This window comes from Xenopus tropicalis, chromosome 1, assembly GCF_000004195.4.
Source record: "Xenopus tropicalis strain Nigerian chromosome 1, UCB_Xtro_10.0, whole genome shotgun sequence".
Classification (NCBI taxonomy): Eukaryota; Metazoa; Chordata; class Amphibia; order Anura; family Pipidae; genus Xenopus; species Xenopus tropicalis.
The window spans coordinates 152,847,548-152,874,027 of NC_030677.2; the positions used below are offsets into that span (position 1 = coordinate 152,847,548).

Genomic DNA, 26,480 nt, shown 5'->3' on the forward strand with positions numbered 1-26,480 from the left:
AGAAACAACAACAAGAGATCCTCTGCACTCACCCATTATCAATATATAGAACATTAAGACATTCGGTGCATTTAAGCAACCATATGGGGGTTTTAACCTTGAAAGCAAGTAAGTTGCAGGTAAAACTTAGTCCCTTGGCTAAATGTATATTGAAGCAGTAGAATTCTTAATGAATCGCATAAGTCAGTGTAGGAACTGGTCAAAAGGGATGACTTTGACGCAGTTGGCCAGCTTGAAGTATATTGCAATATATGGACAAACAATCCCTGTTTTGCTTAAAGGGAAGGGCATTTCTTAGTAGCTTAAATGCACCGAATGTCTTAATGTTCTATATATTGATAATGGGTGAGTGCAGAGGATCTCTTGTTGTTGTTTCTATATATATATATATATATATATATATATATATATACAGATGACATTTACACATACATAACCACAGTAGATGTATGTGCAATCTTCCTGTACCTCTGGTTAAGTATATGAAGCTCATCTATTAACAAGCTATGGATTCTGAGATTTGTAGTTCATCATAGCCCAATACAGTCTGCCTTCTTGGCTATATTTTATTTTATTACATTTGTCCTTCTTTGTGAGTGACACCCAGACCCTATGTGACTGCTACAGGCAGTGAGCCCAGCAAATGGCTGGCACATTTCATCCTGGGCTGGAGAGCAGCCGAACAAACAATATAAAAGATAAACCATATCAAATGTAGCCTACTTGCAAATTGTCTTTGAATAGAGTTGTCTACATCAACATAATCCCAGGAGGGAATTGTCAGGTGAATGTTCCCTTTAATGTGCTCTGGGTTCCTCAGACTGTCTGGGCACCAGAGAAAGTGAATGAAAAAGAAAACAAGGTTTGTGTAATTGGAAAATGAAATAAAAGGAGTGAGAGGAAGGGGAAAAGGCAGAGACAGAAAGGTAAATTCCCACTAAAGTACCTTTGCACATCAAAGTAGAGATGTGTGGGGCGGGGGGTCCAATCCACATCCCAGACAAGGGGCTTGGAGGCAAGCGGGGAGAGGCAGACAGAGATGAGCGGCTTCAGTCTGATCTGTGGGAAAGAGGAAGTCTCCCGCTTGCTCCAGTACTAACCCACACATCCACCATTATCATCATTATTGTTATTAACATGTATTTATAAAGCAGCAATATATTCCGCAGCTCTGTACAATGAATAGGCTCTGCTTTTCTTTTATATAAGCCTCCTTAGGCATTACAGAATATTACATTTAAATATATATTAAAATCAAATAATTTTATACATATATACAGGTATGGGATCCTTTATCCGGAAACCCGTTATCCTGAAAATTCCAAATTACGGAAAGGCTGTTTCAAATAGACTCCATTTTAAGCAAATAATTCTAATTTTTGAAAAAGGTTTCCTTTTTCCCTGTAATAATAAAACAGAACCTTGTACTTGATCCCAACTTAGATTTCTGGATATTTTTGTTCCCAGGTTTTAAACTGGTCACTGTTTTTATTTTTTGTAATAAGGAAATGAATGGGCTGTGTGAGGGCCCCTGTGCAACCCCACCCACTGCGCAGACTAAGTGAGTAAGTCTGTCTCCGATTCATTATCATAAAAATGTGCACAATTATAGATGGATGTGACACAATCATTTTTGTTTGGGGCAAAATCCCTACAGCAATGTTTCCCTAAAAACATTTTCCGCTCTCAGGCAGGTGCTCATATGGGCATAAATTTTGTTCGCTTGTTATGTCATTTTTTTTTTTTTTTAACGTATTCAGACCCACCCACTTCCGTTTGCACAGGTTTTTTTTTTTTTTTTTTCAAAGTGTGTGTAAAAGAGCTTTTCTGCACACCTAAGTTACTAAGTTAGAGGGAATGTTGTGGTTTCACTTTGCCTTTAAAGTTTTTCTCACACCATATTTAGAGATATATGGTAGTAATGTAACATAAGCCCTACAATTTCCTCTATGCATCAGCCCTATTCTCCTTTCCAATGACACAGAGTACAGTGAGCAGTAGCAACGCTGCTGCATTCCCAGTGTCTTTTTGGCATGTTCTGTGGAGGGGACGTGCCTTGGTGCAGTTGCCCCCCAGCAGTTTCGCCACTGGATGTAGTCTGGCCTTAGGCCATACTTAGGGGCAATAGAAATGTTGCTACAGACCAGTGCTGTCCAACTTATTACATGTAGTGGGCCGGTTGCTTTGGGATATGATTCCCCCCCCCCCCCGAGTAGCACTCTGGGTATAACCCATGACATCCCCACAGGAAGTACTCACAGTTAAGTGAGGGGCTGCATACTGAGAAGGAGCAGCTAGTATACAGTGGTAGTTTAAATATTTGCCCCCCCTAAAGGGACAAATGTATTTTATAGTTTGTCACTTTTCCAGCCTAAAATTGTAGTTCAGCTTTCCATTTACTTTTGTTGCAGTGACATTTTGATACAATTTGCAATTGGCCTTTTTGTAAAAATATTTATGTTTAATTATTAAGCTTTTTGTTCAGCCACGGGCATCTGATTGATCAATGTATCAGCTACATGGAAAAGAAATACTGTATTAATTTGCTGGAAATCTGTCTGGATTTGCCAGTGTAATATTGGATGACTCTGCCCCTAAGTGTTCTTAGAGCATGGTGCTCCACATTACAAAGACCACTTATCCAGAAAAAACACATTTCCAAGCATTCTGCTTCACAGAACCCATCCAAAAAAAAAAACCACACAATTAAATACACAATACTTTTTCGTATAAAATGTAATACTCGATTAATGACAAAAGCAGTAATACTGTTAATTATCCTCCTAAGTTTGTGTGTTTGTTGGAATGTTCCCTATTTCTGGTTAGTTTGGGTAGATTTATCATAGCAAACCACATTATTATTAACATTTATTTATAAAATGCCAACATATTCCGCAGCTCTGTACAATAGGAATGTTGGGGGGGGGGGGGGGGGGGGCATCTGTGAGCAGAGTTCCTGGGCAGCTTGGGGGGCCAAAATAACCTCTCTAGTTGGAGAGCACTGATTTAGGCAATTCAGAATATGCTGCTCCAATTTTAATTTTGAAACGGTTTTCAGGATTTGGAAATGTACACTATTATAGGGGTTCTATGTCTTTTTTAGTAGCAGGGGCACAAAGTAAAGTATCCTTCGCTCCCTACACCTCCAGTTAAGGCTTAAATCAGGGCTTTGCTACACCTAAGGATCTGACCCCATGTCAAAACCCCATCAAACCCTTAAAATCAAAATGTTTATTTTTTACAATTTTTTTTTGGGAATTTAGATTTGGCTTGCCACTAGAATGCAGCACCTAGCAAGGCTCCCGGGGTAATGATTTGTAAGACTGGGCCAATTAGCCCATGGGCAATAACCAATAGCAACTAGTGATTGTTCTACATGCAGCTGGCAGAAAAAAAGCCAATGAATACAAAAATTTCATTGGTTGACATAGATTACTGCCCATGGGCAAATTTGCCCAGTGTTGATAAATGGCTCCTATAATTTTATAGTTATAAATGCAGGCTTGTGTCCAGTGACTTGGGAAAAGGTAACACCTTCTGGCTGAAATTACACGATATGACAGTGTTGGTTGTTTTCCACCCACTCTACCAAACCATCAAGGATAGATGAGAGTTCCACAGATAAAGGGGTACGGCCTTCTTACCCAGTAAGAGTACACTTAAGAGTAGATTTATCAAAATGTGAAACTAGAGCTTACCACAAAACAAAAATCAATCACTTTCTATTCATCCCTATGGGAGTTTTAGAAGTGTATTGATCAATGGGTGAAAGTTAATAACTCACTATTCGATAAATAACACTTCTAAAATTAATAGAAAGTGAGTGATTTTTTTCTGTGGTGAGCTCTAATCTCACATTTTGATAAATCCACTCCTTTGTATCTAATATATTAAGGGTATTAAACAAGATTGACTGGTTACAAAAGGCTAAAGCCTCAAGCTGAGTTGTTTTAGATCTTTAGCATTTATAGTTTTATTGTAATAGAGACTCTCAGGGGCAAACTCGATTGTTTTTTTTTTTTTCTTATTATCAAGGGAAGGTACACCTTAGATATTAGAGCAACTTCCATTTATCCTTTATAATAAATGGGCTGAGGCCACCAAGGGCCCCAGTGCTATAATTGCATTTGGAATACTGAACACACAACACAGATTTGGAATAAGGAGGACATTTATTGAAGGTGTACAACCAGATGGAGACAAAAATGGAACTTTCATTATCCTTCCTCAGTTCATTCCATTAAATAAAAGTCACGTTAAAACACATTTCATTGTAAAAAAAAAACCAAAACATTTCTTAAATAAAATCTATTTACAGATGTGTTCTATACAGAATACATACTGTTCTGCCTGTACCCCCACCCACAAAACCAGACTTTACAAGCAGCCACACAAACCCTTTAACTGCTGAATTGCTATTGACTCTGTAGAACAAAGAGGGAACCATCCCATGTTATTTACTCAACCATAGACTGCAAGGAATAAAATATGTCACAAATCTTCTCCAGTTTAAGTGTTAATTAACCCAATTAATGCCAGTGGTTATGCTAATGTGAATATGCAGAGTTAGGCAGCCTTTGGCGCTCTAGCTATTGCAGAAGTACCGCTCTCAGCTGGGGCAATCCGGGAAGCTGTAGCTTTGCTGTAGATGGAACACCAAATCTCACCTATCTCTGTGTATATGGCACAGCGTTAGTTTCCTAGTAAGCAGTACAATCCTTGGTGAACACAAACACATCCCAAGTACACATCCCAAATACACACACATTTCCCGAGCAGTGCAGAAAAGCACAAACACCAGCTGTACACAGTCACAGTGCTGCAAACCACCACCCTGGAAAATGTAAGGTGCAAAACTGCAATCAAAATTAGAGTTTAAGAAAAAAAAAAAAAATACAAACCAAAACAGATCAATGTATAATTCAGTGAAAGGCAATAATTGGGGTCATTAAAAGAATGGAGGCACAGAACTATACCCCAAACTGCTTCTGAATACAGTCTTATTTTGTTCTATAAATCCATAACTTCTTTTCTGGGTTCTCTTCTGGAGATCTGCGTTAGCACACACTTTCCCTGCTTTTCACATTTCCTTGCTAATCTTTAAAATAAATACATTTTGTTCAAGTACAGGTAGAGATTCCCCTGATCACAAGCACAGGGGGGCACCCTACTGTTTGTGCTAATAAAGTGACACTTTAGTCCAACAAACAATGTAACCAAACTGCATCATGCAACCATCACAACACAGGGTTTTTAAAGAGGTCCTGAAGCCTCAGAGATGCAGAACCACTCAGCCCCGTTCCCCCACCCCCACATCATGAAATCAGGACTGAGGTATCAGCATGGACAGGTAAGGACTGTGAATACACCTTTCTCTTAACCCATTTACCAACAGCTGTATGGAAAGAGAGAGTATTGGCTCCAGTCTGACATTCCACTATGTGGGTGAGCTACTGCTCCTTGTGTGCTTAAGTCTGTTGGGTATGCAGTATAGCCCATGGGCCGATATTGACCTTGAGCTGGAACCATCCACTGCTCTGCTCCATAAGGGCTGTACATGGCACCCCGGAGGGGCTGTTTCATTTGGGCTTCCATAGAAAAGTTCACGCCACATGTGCGGTCCTGAGTGGAATTCTGTGTTGGAATGACATGAAGCACCGCTAAAGAATCTGGATCTGAATCCGGTACTGTAGCAACATCAGGGGTAAGACGTCTGCTAGAGGGCTCTCCCAAATCATATGGGGAGGAAAGATGTTGGGAACTCCTTCGATAAGGGTTCCTAAAAAACACATACAATATAAGACCACACATTAGCATCAGATAGGAAATTTGTAAATGCACTGGCAAATAACTTGTATTTTAAGGGTTGAACATTTGCTGCTACTGCCCTTTATACATTCAGTAAAACTCAAGCTTGCCTCCTATATATGTAGCATTAACAGCAGCCATGGTGCATGAATAGGTAACACACACAGAACAGCAGCATTCAACTGACAAATTAATGATAGGAATAGCAGTCCTGCAGTAGCTGGAAAGAACAGGTTTTCCCTTCTCAAGTTTTGCACTTCCCACACAGGTTATTCAAGGGTACCCTAGTAATACAGCCCTTGGAAGATCAGTTCTTACCAATATTAATCCTACTCCTTCCCTCAAAGAACTCACCTGTTATAGAAGTTCGAGGAAGACGAGGGGACCTGCTGCTCCTGATTTGCACCATCAGACTCAGGGGAGTGAGGTGTCAAACCTTGGTTAGCCTCATGATCTGAAACCCAGTTCTGGTAAACCCCAGCTGGGTCCATAATGGATTCCTCCTTCACACGTGTAGCCTTGGGGAAATCTAAAATACAGAACATTTGCAAGCTTACATTAACAGGATAAAATAGAGGAGACAAGGGCTTGGGTAAAGGATGCCCAATGGTGGCTCTACTGTTTAGATGGCAGACATACCTGAAATTTCAGCCTCAGGACTGTCCTCCCACTTCTTTCTCTTCTGCCTTTTACTTGGACTTTGTTGTAGAGTCTTTAAAACATCATCCCTGGAAGGAGAAATACAACACTGCTTTAAAAAACAAAAACAATGTCCAACCTGCAAACCCTAGCGATGGAACTACAACTGTCATAACCAACCCCTCAAAAACATTTTGCGGTCTGAACAGCAAAAAAAATTAAGGCAAAAGCTGGAAGCATTAGATTATACATCTGTTTTATGGGCACCTAGTGTTGTTAGTGCACCACAGACAACACCATTACCTTAACTTTATACCATGTGTCCATGCCAAGGAACAATAGTGTCTAACCATTAATGACCAAGCAGCAAAAATCTCAAGCACTGAACCTACCTCTTGTGACTCCTTTCCTGCTCCCGGAATCCTTTAGCAAATGGATTGTGATTAATTTTCAGTTTAGTAATCTGCATTAACGAAAGAAAAAATAGAGTGAGTGACTGTTCTTAGATATTCTAAAGGTATTTATTAGGAAGCGCTCTGGGACTTGTCATGAGTATTATCCTAACACTAAGGGGCACATTTACTAATCCACGAACGTCCGAAAAGCGTCCGAATGCGTTTTTTCGTAATGATTGGTACTTTGCGACTTTTTCGCGAATTGTCGCAACTTTTTCGAGCTCTCAATACGAAAGTTGCAACAATTCGCGAAAGTCGTAATGGCTATGAAAAAGTCGCGACAATACACGAAAGTCATAATGGCAATGAAAAAGTTGCGACAATTCACGAAAGTCATAATGGCAATGAAAAAGTCGCGACAATTCACAAAATTTGTAATGGCTATAAAAAAGTCGCGACAATTCGTGCAAGTCGTAACGGTTACGAAAAAGTTGTGACAATTTACGGAAAAGTCGTAACGCCGACGAAAAAAATCGCAAAAAGTACGAAAAAGTCGCAAAATGTTCGTTTTCCAATCCGAATTTTTCTCATTCGGATTCGGATTTGTGGATTAGTAAATCAGCCCCTAAATCTAGTATGGCAGATTGAGCAGATTGACCCACTGTACCTTTTCATTCTGGTATGCCGTCACTGCAGTGAACTCTGTCTCTGGGAAGCTGAACACTTGCACCAATCCCCACGGAGAATTGTACATGTCATCAGACTGAACTACATGAAACCTGGGCTTGTAGCGATGCATTGAATGCAAGATAATCTAGTAAGGAGGAGGAAGGAAAAAGATATTTTAAAAGAGAGTTCCAAATGCTGTACAATTATGAAAAAAAAACACAAAACATTTTGGCACGCATCCATAGGCCTTCTTCACACACTTACATGGCCTTGTTGATCCAGTGTGTTGTTGGTGAGTTTGAGCTTCTGGAAACAGATTGCATCCTTCATCCAGTGAGCACCAGGGGCAGGTGAGTCAGGGTGGACATAAGTCCTGCAGGGTGGGTGAGGTTCTGCTTTGCCTGCCGCTTCCCACTGGTTCTTATTCCACTAGAGAAAAAAAGGGGGGAAACGGTCAGTGCCTAGTGAAGACTGGGATAGCTGATACCACACTATTATGCAACTTCATTTGAGCAGTCATCATGGTTCTCCGAAATACAAATTAAAATATCCATCAAGTAATACACCTCACACATTTTTACTTTCTATGTTTTGAGAAGCAAAACCCGGTAACCTTTAGCACAGAAGCCTATCCAAATTAAACAATTAAGTGTTAATCTCATTTGAAGCACTAAGACTCTTTAGTATGGTCAGATGTAATTGGATAAATATTTTGGTAATTAGACCCTGCACATATGAGAAGCTTACCTTATACCTGAAGTTGTCCAGCGGAACAAAGTCCACCAGCAGCATGTACTTGGCATAAGGATGAAGACCAAAAAGCCGAATCTTACACTGAGGAAACATCCTCCTGTGGAAGGAGAGAGAGGGTTATTTAGACGAGCAGCAATGTAATGGGGCACTCCAGCTCAAAATAAGTGCCAAAATACAACTTACATGAACTGATTTCTAATAACCCTACCTAGATATTTCTAAACTATAAATATGGCAAACTAAAGGTCCTTGTGATGTAGTGTTCAAATGAATAAATTACTCCTAATTCTTCTTTATAAGTAATAATTATGCAAGTGTGTGTATAAAACAAGGGCCATTATCCAGTCAGTCTGTATACAAACTCTGCCACATAGTATGGCTGCTGAAAATCATCCTCCCTAAAGTCACTTACCTTCCAGATTTGGTGATGATCATCTCGGTCCCCTCCTGGTGGAACTGTGCCCAGAGATCTTGGTCTTCCAGGGAGGCACCAACAGAGTTGGGCAAGTAGAGCGAGTCTTGGCTGGAGACGCTGTCCATATCTGGGGAAGACTTTACATCTAGCGGGGAGGGAGGAGAGAGGACAGTTATTATTGAGCCCCTGCAGACCAACATTAGGCATGGAGTTGCCTTGGGGAACACTGGGTCCTTGAAAATCTTTACCTGGCCAGTATGTGTATTGTATTTACCATAGGAGAATTTGGTTAAATCACAAAAAAAAAAAAAAAACAGTAAAGGGTTTTGGCTCTGCAGCCCCTTACATGTTACAAAAGTATCCCTAGTATTCCAGCTGCTATCGAAGGATGGGGGGGGGGGGGGTTCCCCATTGCCCCCCTGGATATGCTGCTATTTCAGAGCACAGATTTTTCTCTGTACCTCCACACTAAATTATATACAATTCCAATTAACAGGCAATACCGTGCCGCAGCTACAAGCCTGCTTAACCATGCCCTGGCACCATGTAATGTGCACTGAGCTGCCAGTCCTTCAACCCCCGTTTCCCCTACAAACAGCGAACTCCTTACCCGGCAGAGAGTGCATGTTCCTCACAGCTAATCCACCTCACTTCTACTCGCACTGCCCTCGGCCAGCGCTATTTAAGGCGGAGGGGAGGAGTGTGGGCCACGCCCCCTCCTACTCACGCTGATGTCCCACTCAGGCCTTTGATGTCTATTGACACAAAGAGGAAGGATCCTGTTTAATGGCAGGGGCAGGCTGGCTAGTGATTAGCATGGGCCTGATACACAGGAAACCCTGCAGGGGAAATGTCCTTGATTTAGTGATAACTCACTGCAAAACAAACTATGGCACCCTGTCCCATGGCTGCCCAATGTCACCTGGCACTAAGGCCAGGGTTGGCTTTGGAAAGCTGTTATCCCATTGTGCCCACATGTACAGTAGCAGTGTCCCTAAGGCCAATGGTCATGTTAGATGTAGACTCCAATCCATCAACACACTGCCACCAGGGATTGTAGCTCCATCAGTCAGGTAGTGCTAGGCAGGGGCATATGAACTAAAGATTTTATGCCAGACTGACTCCAGCTTAACTGTGTAGAACAGTGAAGGAGAATAGTGTAGGGCAGAGGATGTTTATACCATCACAACTTTTTAATTCTATATAGTATAGATTATATATTAAGTTCTTTATTGAGAGACATCTTACTGCCCATTGAATTGACCTGCTAATTCACAACACCAGGCAGCAGAGCAAGACTCTGGTTCTCCTTCATTAGTACTTTCCCCTGCAGATCAGAGTAAGTGGAAGTAAAGGGGAAATGGCATTCAGTGAATGGTACCGGGAGAAACCTAATGAAAGGTTCTGACACATGATAATATGGGCAAGAATATACTGTATGGTTCACAAACTTGGCATTTTGATTTTTTAGAGGAAAACAAAATGCAAGAATCTGTCCTTTCGAAATCTGCTACTCAGTTTAGCATGGTTCTTTTTTTTAAGCAAATGTTTTACTGGGGTTGGATTAACTATTGCAGTGGTGGTTTCTTACAAATACATCATCTTTCCATCATTAGAGGAAGCAATCTGCAAACCTTTGGGACAAGGCAGACACATCCATCCCATTAACTTTAAAGAAATCCACTGGAGACCACCTGCACCGTAGCGCAAATCTGTGTGCAGAACTGCAGCAAAAGTCATTGGTACTGCAAGTGTTGTATTATGGCCATGTCTGGACTGAAATTTAAAATAGCATGCATTATACGAATAATCTCCCCCCAGTGCCCCCACAGACCCAATATAAAGCATCACTCTACAGCAGCCCCTCAGGTATTATAGTTTTCAGATTGCCCATCCAGGCCAGATTGCCCATCCTAGGCCAGAAATATCTGAAAGACCCCTAAGCATAACCATGAACTACAGGAATGTACCAGAAACTAAACTGGGGCTGAAACATATATCCAAAATGTATATTTGCATCCAGATTAGTCTTTTTTTTACCACACATTTAAAGGAAAACTAAGCCTAAAGAATCTACTCCTCTGACATACACAGTAGGAGAACTAAATATACCTTAATTGGACTGAGATTGGGTCATTTCTTATGTGGTCATCTGTAATTTCAGTTGCAATTTGAAAGCAAATCCAGTCCCCACAGAACTGCTTATAGAAATACAGTTGGTAACCAATTTATAACCCTAAGACCTTGAGCACATGGAGCGTTTTCTCTGCTTCTCCCAGCCTTTGTTTCTTCTGCATCCTAAAGATCTCCTCCCTTATGCAGCTCCATGTACCTGCACTGAAAAGTACAGCTTCAGCTTGAGTACAGGCACACAGAGTGGAGGTTGGCTCAGCTGCATAAGGTAGCTAAGTTGTATAAGGTAGCTAAGTTGTATAAGGTAGCAGATCTGCTTCTCAGCCTGCAGAAAAAAAAAAAGTGGAGGAAATGCTCCATGTGCCCATCGCCTAAACATGAACCAAGTCTAGAAAAGACAGGAAAGCCACAAATTCCAGAATTATATTGAATGGCTCACTTTTTCCACATAGGATTCATTTTATAAAAAAAAATGCTGTTTATGTGTAGTGGAAACTAGGAACACTGTGACTGGACCCAATACTGGAGCTTCAGTTTCATAATATTACTTGATAAGGGGAGGCTCAAACAGAATATTGTTATAGGGCTGGTTATGGGAATGTTATTTGTGTATTGCAGGGTCTAGACACAAGGTGTAGTTTTGTTAATTGACTAAGTTCCTCTGTCCCTCACTGAAGCAGGAACTGAAGCATCCTTGAGTCTTACTTAGCATTCACACACACAGCAAGGAGTCTTATTGAACCCCCCCAGGCTATGAACATGGCCAGAGTCAAATGCAAAGTGATCCGGGAACTTCAATCTCTCTGCTCCTTTCAACTCCTAATGCCCCTAATTGGTGCTGTGTCCCAACCCAGTCAGACCACTATTGTCAAGCTCACATACACTAGTAGCTCGGTGTCTAAATCCACAAGAGCAGCACATTTGGCCATAGCAGGACAGACAGAACAAGACAATAGAACTAGATACTGTAGCTAAATACACATACAGCCATTGAGGTTGCATCTGCCCTGTGGCCACAGACACTACATGATGTTTTGTGTGTTTAGCTAGTTGGCTTTTAAAAGGATACAATATTTTGCCAGTTGTTCGTGGTTACCTGCCCTATAATTTTACTTCATTGTGGTTTTGAGAACAAAAAAAAAACCCAATAAATGACTGTACTTATATGGTATTTCATCTCATCTTAGTAATTATGTATGTATATTCATTTTGTTACACAAATTCAACTATATCCAAACTAAAACATACACATTTTTTTTAATTAAAATAAACCTACAATATAATACACATGATGTGTGCACACATACATGTATCTTTTTATGCAAAGCCATGGCAAGCCTGCAATAAGATTGAATGTACAGCCAACACTATAGGTTTTGCAGTTAATTGTACTTTTCCCCTTGGGTACATTATTAAGACTTTAAGACAATTGGCACTTTGCTTTTAACACTTGGTAATGGAAGCAGTGGAAAGGCTCAGTCCAACATTAATTGATGAGAATATTGCAGGGGACAGCTTTACGATGGCACAAAGTACTGGAATACCGCTCAGTGCATGCTCGTTTTTGTAAGGCCTCTCACGGGGGAGATATTTATATTGAATGCAATTCCCAATGGTTTTTAAAAAGACGCAGATTCTGATGTGCCATAAAAAGAAAACAAAAGGGGTAAAAGCAGAGTAAAATGGAGGCTTTTTCATTTCTTATTCCTTCTGACATATAAGAGGCATCAAACAGCATTCTGAAATTAGATAATCTACAAAAGTGGGCTGGGGTAAAGTGAATGTAAATTTCTTACTTCTATTATTTCTTACTACTATTATTGCCTGCTGTATAAACCCTATCAGGATATGACATCTGATTAAATTAAAATTAGTGAGTATAGAACTTGTATAACAGATATAAAAAGCTATTTATGGGATTTCTGTATCATGCAGACCAATAGCAAGCACAGAAATCATTGGCCTCTTTTCACACACAAACACACACACACACACACTCTTGTAGCTTGTATCAAGTTAGCACAGGCCATGTGCACACATTTAGACTTTCGCTCCCGGATATCCAAAATAGGAGCCTTCCTAAACCCTCATCGGTTGCACACTTACTAAATGGCCAATATAGATGTGTAGAAAAAAGAGCAGTCCCTGATGCCTGTTTAAAATCACTCACAATATGAATATTAGGACAGCAAATCTTTTGGGTGAACACACGTAGGCAAGGTCACAATTTAGTTGCTTGTGGCGTTAGATTCCAAACTACCCTTATTCTAATACACAACTGTTTGGAACACAATAGAGGCTAACTGCGGCTGGAGTTAAGGTGAGATATAATCGTTGCTATATCATCACCAAGATGCTGCACTTAGCATCTAACATAGATATGGGAAAGGGCTATTCTAAGGTACAGATTTCACATGACCAATAATATTCCTAACATATCAGGACCAGCTAAAGTGAGCACTATGTAAAATCTGTGTATAGAGGGCATGTCCTAGCATGCAGCGTTGAGGCTATGTCCCGGGCTACATCCATCACCTAACAATGACTATGTATATTCTAGATTCAAAAGAGGTCCTGGCATTTTCAATACCTAAACAGCCCCCCACAGGCCCAATAAACAGTGACTGTCTATGGCATGTTAAGGTGGCTACATAGGCAAATGTAAGCTGCCGATGTGGGTCCTTCAGACCAAATTGGCAGTTTATCTGGCAGTGTACGGGGACCCCCAACAGACCTGCCTGACGGACAGTTGGGCAAAAATCGTCCATGTGTCCATCGGGCATTTTTTATTTTTCTGTTGGAACGGGGGCCGCTTTGGCTTTTTGATGTGGTCCTTGCTCCAATGGATTCTATTCCTGTCATTTTAATTTGACCCCAGGGGCCAAACAATCTGATTACTCTGATATCACCTACCTTAGGTGGGCATATTGATAGAAACATCTGCTCATTTGGCAACCTTGCCAAACAAGCGGATATTATAGTGTATGTCCACCTTTACAGGTTGCCAGTCCCAGCTTGCCCGCCATCCTTGTCTAATATTAAATGAGCCTAGTGTGCATTTAATGGAGTAAAGGGTTAACACTTTACAGCAGTGGCACTTAGGATTTAGAGGATTAGCCTACGTCTGATGTGAGTTTTATGTGTTAATGAAGCTTCTGTCTGATATTTAGCAGCCATCAATCCACAAGCAGGTGATGGGAGCTGGGGGAGCCATGAAGCTTGGGAGAAAAGCTAAGGCACAGCTCAACTACTTTAACACCTCTCTCAACATCCTTGTGGGACACAATGACTATTGATTAGGGTGGAATAAAGCTGCCAAGAAATCAGTTTCCTGAGGGCCAGGGAAAAGCCACATTGTAATATGACAAAACATCAGACTAAGTAGCTGTGTGATTTGCCAGGGCAGAGGCCTGTTTAGCTTTATTAATGGCTTTCACACGCGGGAGCACATTTCTGAAGGGCATCTTTTTTACTGTTGGCCTTGTCTGTAATGGCATTTCATCCTGGGAAATAAATTTAAAGATCACTAAAGATATATGGCTCCACAATAGCCCACCTACCATTCCATAGCATAATCATAACATATGCAAGGTTTAATTTCCCCATCAATACAATAGAAAATCTGTGTAGAACCTCTGCATATACACACTGAGGGTGCCACACAGCTTGCCTCAGTTGAAGCATTTATCATCAACAGCAGGCATATTCATGGTTATGTGATGATGCCAATAAGGTGCCTCTAAAGCAATAGGATTGTCCCATCCAATATGGGCAACTGTGATTGGCCACATAAGATTGTAAGCCTCATTGGGCAGCAGCCTATTTATAATATATGCTGTAATGCTCCAACAACATAAAACGATTTATGCAAGTGAAAGCTTGCATAAGTTAATGGTAAGCCTTGGTTATTTGGCCTTATTGGTCCTACCATGGTTAAGTAAATAACATCCTTGTACTACAGGGTTTGGTCACCCTTCAGCTCTCCAGCTGCTGTGGAATTTCCCATCATTCACCCTCAGTGAATGATGGGCCTAGCCATTTGCTGCCTGAGATAAAACTGCCCATCTGCTAATCACCATATATTATTTACCTTCTCGGCTGGGTGTATGGGAGACCCCACCTACACAGAACCTACAGGTCTAGTTCACAGGGTGGGGCAGAGAGGGCATCTGCCCTGGGCCCCCAACTCCACAGGGTATAGTTAGTATATAAATTAGCCCTACAGCTGTTGAAAAAAATGGCTTTTGGAGGTATCAATGGTGGAAGCTGTAGTTCTACAACAACAACTGAAGTATTATCACCTGATTTGTGTGGCCTTCCTTCTGAAATCCGTGGAATTGATCTTAGGAAGCCTTAAAGTTTCTCACCCTAATATTGTGACTCATTGTGAAGAGAGAGTTTGGGTTCAAAAATACTGCCAGGAAATAGAAACAATAATGTGGCCCTCCTACTTTATCTGGATAAATGATAATAATGGGGACTTTATACTTTTGTCTGTACAAACAATAATTGGACTCTAGCAGCAGTGATTTAGCACAGGCATAGAGAATCCTTTGAGCGCAAGCAGGTTCTTGGCATATATGCCCATAAGCGAGCTATTAGAGAGAGAACAATGCTTTACAAACTGGCCTCTTCTCTCCCTACCCAGGTGAGTGTTACCTGACGCACAGCTCGAGGAAGTCTCTGGTTCCAGATGCCCAGCAGAGAGCCTGTGTTCCTGACAGCAGTTTCTCATTGCAGCACTGTAGCTATAGGCTATCACATGGGCCCCTTCAGGTGAGCGCTCCATATAAAAACTCTGCTGCAGGTGTTCCCCTGCTAATGTGATGATGGGAGGGAGCCGCCTTTCCTGAAACAATTGAAACAGATTCCACCTCCTGGCTTTTAAACCCACCATGTAGGACACCATTTTCCTGTCCATGTAGTAAAATGCATGAGTATATGTTTCTCTTAAAAAGCCACATTATTCAAAATCTTTATTTGTGTGGGAGCTGCCATGATAGTAAAATGAAATATTACCTATAGGTCTGAGCCACACTGGCTGCATTTGTGATCATGTGGCTCATTCAGGGAAACATCAGGAGGTAATTGGGGAGCAGGTTTCCTCAGAATGCCCACCCTTTAATTGAAAGACCTATGTATGTGTTATGTCTAGATTGAGCAGGAAGTGCTAATCATGTGTATGTCTCAATATACATGAGAATGCCACACAATGCCCTTTCATATAAAAGCAATGTGTATTCTGGGAGCAGTTTAATCTGAGGTTTGAGGGTAAATTCTTATTCATTATCTTGGATAACAACGCAGCTAAGGAAGAGCAATTGTTTCAGCCAAATGATGGCCTATCTATTGCCTCATGGGCAAGTGAGCTGGCTAAACTAGCTGCCTCTATACAGGCATGGGACCTGTTATCCAGAATGCTCACATTTATCTGTATCAAATTTCTACTGAGAAGAAAAAGAAGTAGATACAAAAATAAAAAGTGTGCTACTGTCCTAGAACCCAGTACAGGGATGGGACCTGTTATCCCAAATGCTTGGGTTTTCTGGATAAGGGATCGTTCTGTAATTTGGATCTCCATAACTTAAGTCTGCTAAAAAAACATTTAAACATTAATTAAACCCAACAGGCTTGTTTTGCCTCCAATAAGGATTAATTATATCTTAGTTGGGATGAAGTACAAGGTACTGTTTTATTATTACAGAGATAAAGGAAATCATTTTTAAAACTTAGAATTATTTGCTTATAATGGAGTCTATGGGAGATGGCCTTTCCGTAATTTGGAACTTTCTGGATAATGGGTTTTCGGATAAGGGATCTCATACCTGTATTAGGGCTCTGGCACACGGGGAGATTAGTCGCCCGCGGCAAAACTCCCTGTTCACGGGCGACTAATCTCCCCGAGTTGGGTGGCCGGTGGGATGGCAGGGGTAGGCAACTCGGGGAGATTAGTCGCCTGCGAACAGGGAGTTTTGCCGCGGGCGACTAATCTCCCCGTGTGCCAGAGCCCTTAGTTTGAACAAGCCATACAGCAGGGATCCCCAACCTTTTTTACTCATAAACCACACTCAGAGGTAAAAAGTGTTGGTGAGCAACACAAGCATGAAAAGAGTTCTTTGCGGATGCCAAATAATTGCTCTGATTGGCTATTTGGTAGCCCCATGTGCACTGCTGGCCTGCAGGAGGCTCTTTTTAGAGTAAAACTTGCTTCCAGGCCAGAAATGTAAAAATGGGCACATGCATTGAGGCCACTGGGAACAATATCAAGGGGGTTGGTGAGCAACATGTTTCTTACAAGATCACGGCCATACAGCAAGCAAACAGTACAGCATGTAGGTAGTAGTTGGGGGCATTCTGGCTTACGAGTTCAGGGGATGTCCAGACCAGGCTCAGTGCATTAGGAGGGTGCCCAGTTATTACTGTACCACTTAAAAATCCTTTTTAATTATAGGTTGGTGGCATATGGCCAGTATGGAGATTGCTAAAGAAACACTTTAGGATTGCATAAGCAACACATTGGCAGGTCTGGATGGGGATTCAAAATGGCTTTTTTATTTCAAGTACATAGAGGCCCCACATGTCACACAAGTGCTTCATATAAAACACTGGTCTAGGGCAGTCTGACTTTTGCCAGTATTTCCAGTCCGGTGCTGTCTCAGAGAAAAATGAATGTGGGAACAGATGTCTTCTGGCTGTTTAACCGCACTGCGCATACACAACTGCCAAAGCTTAAAACAAAATCTTAGGAGGTTTTAGGCAACACCCCAATACTCTCCAGCCACTAATTGTTGTACCCCAGTGTGACACCGATTTGTCCCAATCCCCAGCTTTTTTATTTTGGGGGTAAACTTCACCTATTTGGAGATCACCTTGCCAGGGGTGTGGAGAAGCTGGCTGATATGCAACCAGTGTTGTGCAGATTTCTACTCATTAGCCAATGTACACTAATTTGGTAGTCACTGTAGGGCTTAAAAAAATGTTTTTTTCCTAAATAAATGTCACACTATATAAAACATGATGCCATGTAACCATTTATGAAATAAAACCTGCCCCTTTTTATTGCATGCTCCCAGGGCCCATATACTGTAATTATTGTGTATTCTAAAATAATTTGTAACTGGTCTCCCATTGTCTTTTAAAGTATTTGCCCTTTTTATTCTACTTCTTTGTAATCTGAAATGAATTATGCTTTCTGCTTGCCTGGTCTGCTACACCTGCCAGCCAGAAAGAAAATTCACTATTGTTAGTATCAATGGTACAGTATCTGCTATTCAGACTGCTTGCTAAGATGTTTGGGACCACGGCAAATATTGACAGCTCTCCTGGTCTAAATTTGTATGGCCCCAAGCCTGCTCAAGGGCTCTGCAGACTTTTTTTTGTAAGAAGTCAGCATTTTAATATATATCTGGGCCTCGAGGGGCACATTTACTAATCCAGGAACGGTCTGAAGGCGTCCGAATGCGTTTTTTTCATAATGATCGGTATTTTGCGATTTTTTCGGAAATTGTCACAACTTTTTCGTAGCTATTACGAATGTTTTGCAAAATGTTGCGACTTTTTCGTAGCGCTACGACTTGCACGAAAAGTCGCGACTTTTTCGCAGCTTTCGCGCCGAGTACGAAAGTTTCGGATTCATTCAAGCTTCAGTATGAACAAATAAATTAGGTTGAGGAGACTGCCTCATTCAGACAAAAACAAACAAAAGGAATTCTGGGAGTGAATTCCAAACTCTTGATCAGCTATTGTCCTGGCTTCAGCTTCAAACCCAGTGGGTGAGCTGTAGCCTATAGGATAAACCCATGTAAATGGGATTTATTTAAGAGTTTGGAATTCATTCCCAGAATTTCTTTTGTAAGCTTCAGTATGGAGACTTTCCTTGGGCCAGGTTGGAGCTGCAGAGTGCCATTGAGCCCTATGGGAGACTTTCCTTGGGCCAGGTTGGAGCTGCAGAGTGCCATTGAGCCCTATGGGAGACTTTCCTTGGGCCAGGTTGGAGCTGCAGAGTGCCATTGAGCCCTATGGGAGACTTTCCTTGGGCCAGGTTGGAGCTGCAGAGTGCCATTGAGCCCTATGGGAGACTTTCCTTGGGCCAGGTTGGAGCTGCAGAGTGCCATTGAGCCCTATGGGAGACTTTCCTTGGGCCAGGTTGGAGCTGCAGAGTGCCATTGAGCCCTATGGGAGACTTTCCTTGGGCCAGGTTGGAGCTGCAGAGTGCCATTGAGTCCTATGGGAGACTTTCCTTGGGCCAGGTTGGAGCTGCAGAGTGCCATTGAGCCCTATGGGAGACTTTCCTTGGGCCAGGTTGGAGCTGCAGAGTGCCATTGAGCCCTATGGGAGACTTTCCTTGGGCCAGGTTGGAGCTGCAGAGTGCCATTGAGTCCTATGGGAGACTTTCCTTGGGCCAGGTTGGAGCTGCAGAGTGCCATTGAGTCCTATGGGAGACTTTCCTTGGGCCAGGTTGGAGCTGCAGAGTGCCATTGAGCCCTATGGGAGACTTTCCTTGGGCCAGGTTGGAGCTGCAGAGTGCCATTGAGCCCTATGGGAGACTTTCCTTGGGCCGGGTTGGAGCTGCAGAGTGCCATTGAGCCCTATGGGAGACTTTCCTTGGGCCAGGTTGGAGCTGCAGAGTGCCATTGAGCCCTATGGGAGACTTTCCTTGGGCCGGGTTGGAGCTGCAGGGTGCCATTGAGTCCTATGGGAGGCTTCCAAAATCATGCTAAGTCTGAAAGTTTCGCCCGCCGCTTACGAGCGCTCAATACGAAAAAGTTGCGACAAGATACGAGCAAATCGTAACGGCTACAAAAAAGTCGTGACTTTTCGCGCAAGTCGTAATGGTTACAAAAAAGTCGCGACAATTTACGAAAAGTCGTAACGGCAACGAAAAAAACGCAAAAAATACGAAAAAGTCGCAAAATGTTCGTTTTCCAATTGGAATTTTTCCAATTCGGATTCGTGGGTTAGTAAATCAGCCCCCTAGTATGACATTATCAGCCCACTACATAGAAAATGTTGCAAGAGCATATTGGTTTAAAGGTGAATACCTATATAGGCGGCTAGTCCAAGGCCTCAAGGAGCTGACAGCGGAGTATTGAGCAGGAAATTTTAAACTACTGAGCCATCCCTTCTGTCTGCATTGTTGTTCTTACATGAATAAAAATAAATACCTATCTTGGAAAACAATAAAAATACATTGCAAGCTTGCAATTCAGCCCTGAACATCAGTGGAGGGTACAAACGATCTTTCCTGTGACCAGTGGTTGCAGGAAAGATCATAATTGTTGTGTATGGCCAACTACACATGGAATGTGAGCAGTGCCCGATTAGCACCACTGTGCCACACAAACAAATCCCACTGATCACAGTGTAATATTGGCAGAAATGTGAGTATAAATTCCAGTACAGCCACTAAACTTCTGCCTGAACTTGGCCTAATGCCACCCCAAAAACTTGTTTAAGAAGGCAAAAAGCTTCATAGAACTTGCAGGACTTGTAAAGTTCAGAGTATAGGACAATAAGGTTGTCAGGTTCATGAACACCAATATTTCTAGGAAAATTGCACCTGGGGCAAATGCACAGAGATACTATTAAACGACCTGACAGTATAAGGCAGTGATCCCCAACCATGGCTCGTAAGCAACACCCTCCAACCACCCTCTATGATGTTGCTCCCAGTGGCCTCAAAGTATGTGCCCATTTTTACATTTCCGGCTTAAGGTCCCCATACATGGGCCGATTATAGCTTCCGATATCGGTCCCTTGGGCAGCTTATCCGTGTAGGGGCAGAACCGCGGGGCCTGGCCGACCGATATCTGGCCTGAAATTGGCCAGATATTGATTGGCCAGGTTAGAAAATCCAGTTGGATCGGGGACCGCATCAATGAGCCGATGCGGTCCCCGATCCGACTGGATTTTCTAACCAACTGCCCCATTGCCGCGTGCAGAATTCGGCCCCAGGGCCAAATGATCCAATACGCCTACATGCCTCCCCAATATTGCGCACCCGTAGGTGGGGATATTGGGTGAAGATCCGCTCGCTTGGCGACATCGCCAAGCGAGCGGATCTGCCCGTGTATGGCCAGCATTAGAGGCAAGTTTTATAAGCAGAGCCTCCTGCAGGGTAGCAGTCCACATGGGGCTGCCAAATAGCCAATCACAGTTCTTTATTTGGCATCCCCAAATAACATTTTTCATGCTTGTGTGGCTCACCAACATTTTTTACATCCAAGTGTAACTCACAAGCACAAAAAGTTTGGGGATCCCTGGAATAAGGCACATTGTGCATGAGAGTGTAACACACATCACAGATAGTCCTGCATGGATTTTCATAGCAGCACTGGCTTCCCGACCAGTCAAGAACTCCAGGATGCCCGTTTACTCACTTTGTACATGTTAAATATTGGGTACACGTGTGTGCACACACACACGCAGAGTGTGTTATACAAGGAGAACTGACTCATGAGCTGCCTACAAAGAACTGACCCCCAGAGAGCCCAGACTGCAAGGTAAATGAGCATATGTTAACGCCACACTCTGGTTCCAGACATTTGCACTACAACCAACACTGCTCATTATGCTGATTTTGTAGGCACACCATAGCACCCAGGACTCCTTCAACAAAGCTAAGGAAATGACTATTACAGAAAGACAACTGTTCAGTGGGCGTGGCTAGCTGCTCATGTTACCCAGGAGACCTTTTGCATCTGCCTAGTATTTCTCATGGTACTATACTATACATGTTGCCTTAGAGCAGTGCTGTCCAACTTCTGCGGTGCCGAGGGCCGGAATTTCTCGCGCATACATGGTGGAGGGCCGCTAATGGAAGCCAATTTTGACCACTTCCCCATTTTAAACCACACCCACTTCAAACCACACCCATTTTATCACAATGGTGTTAGTGCAGAAAAAACCCAAATGCTTGGTCCTCACTGCAGGGATATCAACCATCATTCATATGTGAAATAATTATATTATGTCATATTAAGACACACCCTAAAATCCATATGACTTCTCCTCCCCTGTGGATAGCACAGCAACCCCCAGCATATAATTACACACCTTAGGGACCATTTAATGGCTATTTCCAACTGCTAACAAACTCCCAGAACAAACCCCTGCCAGGTTCACCTCCCACAGGCAGCATAGGGTAGAAAGAGTATGGCACACACAGGCAGCACTCTGCCTGGCCTACGCTACCTGTGTGTGCCATACTCTGCCTGCCCTATGATGCCTGTGTCTGCCATATGCTGCCTGCGTGTGCCATACCCTCCCTGCCCTATGCTGCCTATGTGCCATACTCTGCCTACCCTATGCTGTCTACACACAGGCAGCATAGGCCAGGCAGTACATACAATGTCTGAGGTGTGAACAGACGAACAATGTGAGTGATTACAGCCCAAGCCTGAGGTGTGAACACTGCAGGGGTGAACAATGCATAGATTAAAAGGTGTGAACAGTATAGGGGATTACATGTTTAAACAATATAGGGGGATTACAGCCTGAATCTGAGGTGAGAACCATTCGGGGGGGGGGCAGTTAATCTCAGTACTGATACCATTTAAAGCTTACACAAGGGTAAAACATCAAAGCAGCCAGACAGGTGGGGGGCCACAAAGAGGGGGGTCGAGGGCCGCATGCTGCCCGCGGGCCGCCAGTTGGACAGCACTGCCTTAGAGGGACAGTATATTCCTGAAACCACCTTTGCTAAAGAGGAGTACAGTAAAATTAGTGCCATTATTAACCACCTATTTCATTTTTTTAAATCAAACTTCCACCCCCTTCTCCTAATATAAACACTACTTTTCTAGTTCTTTATCTACCTTTGAACAAACAAACCCCTCCCTTCCTTTAGTTAAATACTCTAAGAAGCTCATTATCAGACAGTTTCTCAGTGGACAGGTAATTCATTTTATCAGCTCTTCAATGCTCACCAGAACCAGGAGGAAGTGAAACTGATTCATGTTCTAGTTTAGAGATCATGGATATTTCTTAAAACAATAGGCAAAAAGTATGTTCAACACCAGCCCTACCTGCTGAACTTCTGTTGAAGAGTGGTGAATATTGTCCCTCAAAATGATATGTAAAGTTGGCCATACACGGGCCGATTCTAGATGCCCATATTGGTCCTTTGGACCGATTCGGCTGCTTATCGGCCCGTGTAGGGGCACCAACGACGGGCCTGACTGACATCTGATCTGAAATCGGCCAGATATCGATCAGGCAGGTTAAAAAATTTAGTTGGATCGGGGACTGATCGATGTGGTCTCAGAACCGACTGCGCCCATTGGCGTAGTTTTAATTTGATCGTTTGGCCCTGGGGCCGAATTAACCTTAATTTGCCCAATATCGCCCACCCATAGGTGGGGATATTGGGAGAAGATCCGCTTGCTTTGCGACCTCGCCAAGTGAGCGGATCTTAACGTGTATGGGCACCTTAACTACACGATTGTGTCTGTCATGCCAAAAAAAAAAATCTCATTTAGCTAGCAAAGTCATTTGTTCACAGACATAACTATTATTCCATTTTTTTGGTGCCGAGTCCTTTGTATTGAAACAGCTTCATTATATATAGACAAATCTGTGTCCCATAACCAAAGAGTGTTTTGAGGAATTCTAATACCTGTCAAAGGCCAATAAAAATAGAAGTAAATACCTGTCTAAATTGACAGTGCAAGCTGAAGTGTCTTAGATACTAATTTAAATTATCCTTCCATAAAAATTAAGCTACTTATAGCTGGGTGCATTGTTATGTCTGCTTGTCCTGGTGTGGCCCAAGAATAAACAGAAGGTACAACATGAACATCCCAACCTACTCAGTAATGGCCTGCCAAGCTGTTCCTGTTCATTCCTTAAGCTGGCCACACACGTGGCGATTTTCGATCTTTCGTGCAACCGTCGCTCGCACAAAAGATCGTTCCAACTCTCCACTGATATTCAGCGCTGAATCGTCAAAAATGGAGGTAGAAACAATTCCTTCTGTCGATTCAGCCCTGAAGGCAGATTTTATTCAGGCGCTTTCAATGGCGCCCGATCAAAATCTTTTAACCCATCCGATTGGCGAGTTGGCAAGTCTGCGATATTGGTCGCCTCACCGAGTTGCCATACATGCACCGAATATCGTACAAAACGAGGTTTCGTACGATATTATCGGTGCGTATATGGCCAGCTTTAGAGTAGATAAGCAATCAGTAGATAGCATCAGAACCAGCAATCTGTGCTGGAAATAGTCTTTTTGTGTTACCATCAGAGAGAAAGAGAAATACGTGTCCTCTATCTGGAAAGGTAGAATTTCAAGCTCCAGGTTGAATAAAAATACAAACCTTTGCATACTTTTATGTTATAAATGACACATGACACAACTTCCACTAACAGATCAGTATGTCTCAGAGGCACAGCCATAAATACTGTGGTTCTTTAAAAAACAGAAAGAAATTGTTATGACCATTTTATTAGAAAACTGGTGTAGAATCCTTTGTGATATTATTGTTGCTTCACTTCCTCCCCCCAATTTAAACTTTTTTTTTATTTTACAAACTTCACATTCTGTAAAAAACATAGCTTTAAAGAAGTCTATAAAGCCTTTTGGGATGGGCACAAGTTACATGTCTGTCCTGCTGAACCACATGAGCCTCAGGAGCCAGGTGCATCCACAGCAAAGAGCCTGCCAAAGCCTGGTCATTCAGGAATGATCTTGTTCTGGGACATTAAAAAACAAGGTTGCAATAGAAACAAAGTCAACTCTTATGTCAGATTCCTTCTTCTGTGTCTCAGGAGTGTCTGTGCGTTGGGATTTTTGCAACTAACAAATTTGAAACGCCCTGGATGAAATGAGACTGAAGACATTCTGAGTGCTTCTGACCTTTCGTTGTACAGCCACAGACAAAAGAGAAAGTCCACATAAGACACAGTGGCTGTACTGGGGCAGCTGCAAAGCAATCCACATGCCGGGAGCTGTAACATGCAAGCATAGAGTGCAGCCTTTTCTGTTGCAAGATGGTAAAATGCAAGCACCGTGCAGTCTTTAAATGTCCATATAATCATCATCCTCATCTGTGTCACTCTCAAGTGATGACTCCTGGCTTGAAGTGTCCAGGATTTCGAGGGCTGGCTGGCACAGAGTCTCTTTCTTCACATTGGCAGCAGATTGAGAAGACAGGATGACCGACTATAAGAACAGAAAGGGGAAATCTTAAAACTTTTTCACAAGCAACATAACACAACTGGGTTAACTGATCCTTCCTTACTACAAATTCCGCACCCTATCCACTGATTCTTCTATTATTCACTCAGGCTTTCTTACCTTGAGTTTCTGTTTGGTCTCCTCAGAAATGCTTCCCTTCGGTGACAGGAGAGTTGGGGTTGGGGGTGTCACTGTGATCTCTGGAGGAAATTTGGTAATGGCGGAGGAAGGAATGAAGAGCTTTGGCACGTGGGGTGGGACCCGGGCTTTATTACGTACACTGTCCCCTTTACTGGACTGGACACCTGCATCTGTTGTAGGCTTGGAGCTGCATGCTAATGGCAAAGGGAAATTGTGACATGTGACTGAATGCAAATTCTACACATATATAAAATGTAATTTCTGTCATTAAAACAGGGAGCCAAATGGTATTAACAACATCTATTTTTACAATGGATAGGATATGCCTTTTCTTCCCAGTGATATTTATCCAGAGATTGATAAGGCCCAGAATACCACCAAATTCTACTGCCACCAGGCTTCTCATTTCACATCGTGGCAGAAGTGTCTCTAAAGGTCGATTCGGCAGCTAATCGGCCCGTGTATGGGCACTCCCGACGGGCCTGCCCGACCGATATTTGGCCTAAAATCGGCCAGATCTCGATCGGGCAGGTTAGAAAATCTAGTCGGATCGGGGATTGCATCGGCTCGTTGATGCGGTCCCCGGACCGGCTTTTCCTATACCTGCCGTTATAATTCGATCGTTTGGCCTCAGGGCCAAATGATCGAATTACCCTGGATTCTCCCGATATCACCCACCCGTAGGTGGGGGATATCGGGAGAACGACATCGCCAAACGAGCGGATCTTATGGTGTATGGGGACCTTAACAGCAACATAAAATAATATCTTTATCATATAAAGATTTGCAAGTAGAGAGGCCAGTGTTTCCTGACATGACATGAACATACTGTATAAATATTACTCCCAGCATTAAAATCCCAGCTATGATGCCATACTGATTTACAAACCCATAGGGCAATGACAAACACAAAATGCACTGGTTGCGCACAGACCATTTTCTTGCACCGTGTGTTATTGAACTTAACCCCAAGTAGAAGCCACAAAATGTTCAAGTGTGGAAGAAAGGAGGTGGGCAGGGATATAAAAAAAGAAAAGCTACACTATTTGCAGGAGTCGGTAGCACTTGTGTTCTGCAAATACATTGCGTCATCCTACTGGCTTCTGTTAATTTTTTTTTCATTATTAGAGTAAGGTGTGCTGATGGGAGAGGAATATGGTAACAAATTGCACCATGGGCTATTAGTAAATGAAGCTGACTCTACTGTTATCAAAGACCAAATGCAAACCAGACAAATTTGTGAACACTAGACATTTCGAAACCGCAGCCATTAAATGTAGAGATTACTTTGTTGAGTTTATCTGTAGCAAGTCTTGCAACACTAACACAAAACTGGACAGATTTTTAGTGC

The 26,480-nt window shown here is 42.5% G+C and overlaps 2 protein-coding genes across 7 annotated transcripts in view; both read right to left on the reverse strand.

The window, feature by feature from the left end:
• Nucleotides 1-4,153: 4,153 nt before the first annotated feature.
• Nucleotides 4,154-15,553, reverse strand: vegt (protein). Of its 2 annotated transcripts, none has more exon segments than NM_203527.1 (9): nucleotides 4,154-5,779; nucleotides 6,163-6,337; nucleotides 6,448-6,536; nucleotides 6,840-6,910; nucleotides 7,510-7,656; nucleotides 7,776-7,940; nucleotides 8,259-8,361; nucleotides 8,677-8,824; nucleotides 15,472-15,553. In NM_203527.1, coding segments are annotated over 9 exon segments (1,368 nt in total). In that variant the 5' UTR covers nucleotides 15,548-15,553; the 3' UTR covers nucleotides 4,154-5,385.
• An 8,687-nt stretch (nucleotides 15,554-24,240) lies between these two features.
• The window catches only part of cabin1 (calcineurin binding protein 1), an 89,466-nt gene continuing 87,226 nt past the window's right edge, over nucleotides 24,241-26,480 (reverse strand). For all 5 annotated transcript variants that reach the window (XM_031892348.1, XM_031892340.1, XM_031892341.1 and 2 more), the window contains 2 exons: nucleotides 25,109-25,323; nucleotides 24,241-24,973 (listed from right to left, as the gene is read on the reverse strand). In XM_031892348.1, coding sequence (XP_031748208.1) covers nucleotides 24,830-24,973; nucleotides 25,109-25,323 — 359 coding nt within the window. In that variant the 3' untranslated portion in view covers nucleotides 24,241-24,829. The remainder of the gene's footprint in view (nucleotides 24,974-25,108; nucleotides 25,324-26,480) is intronic.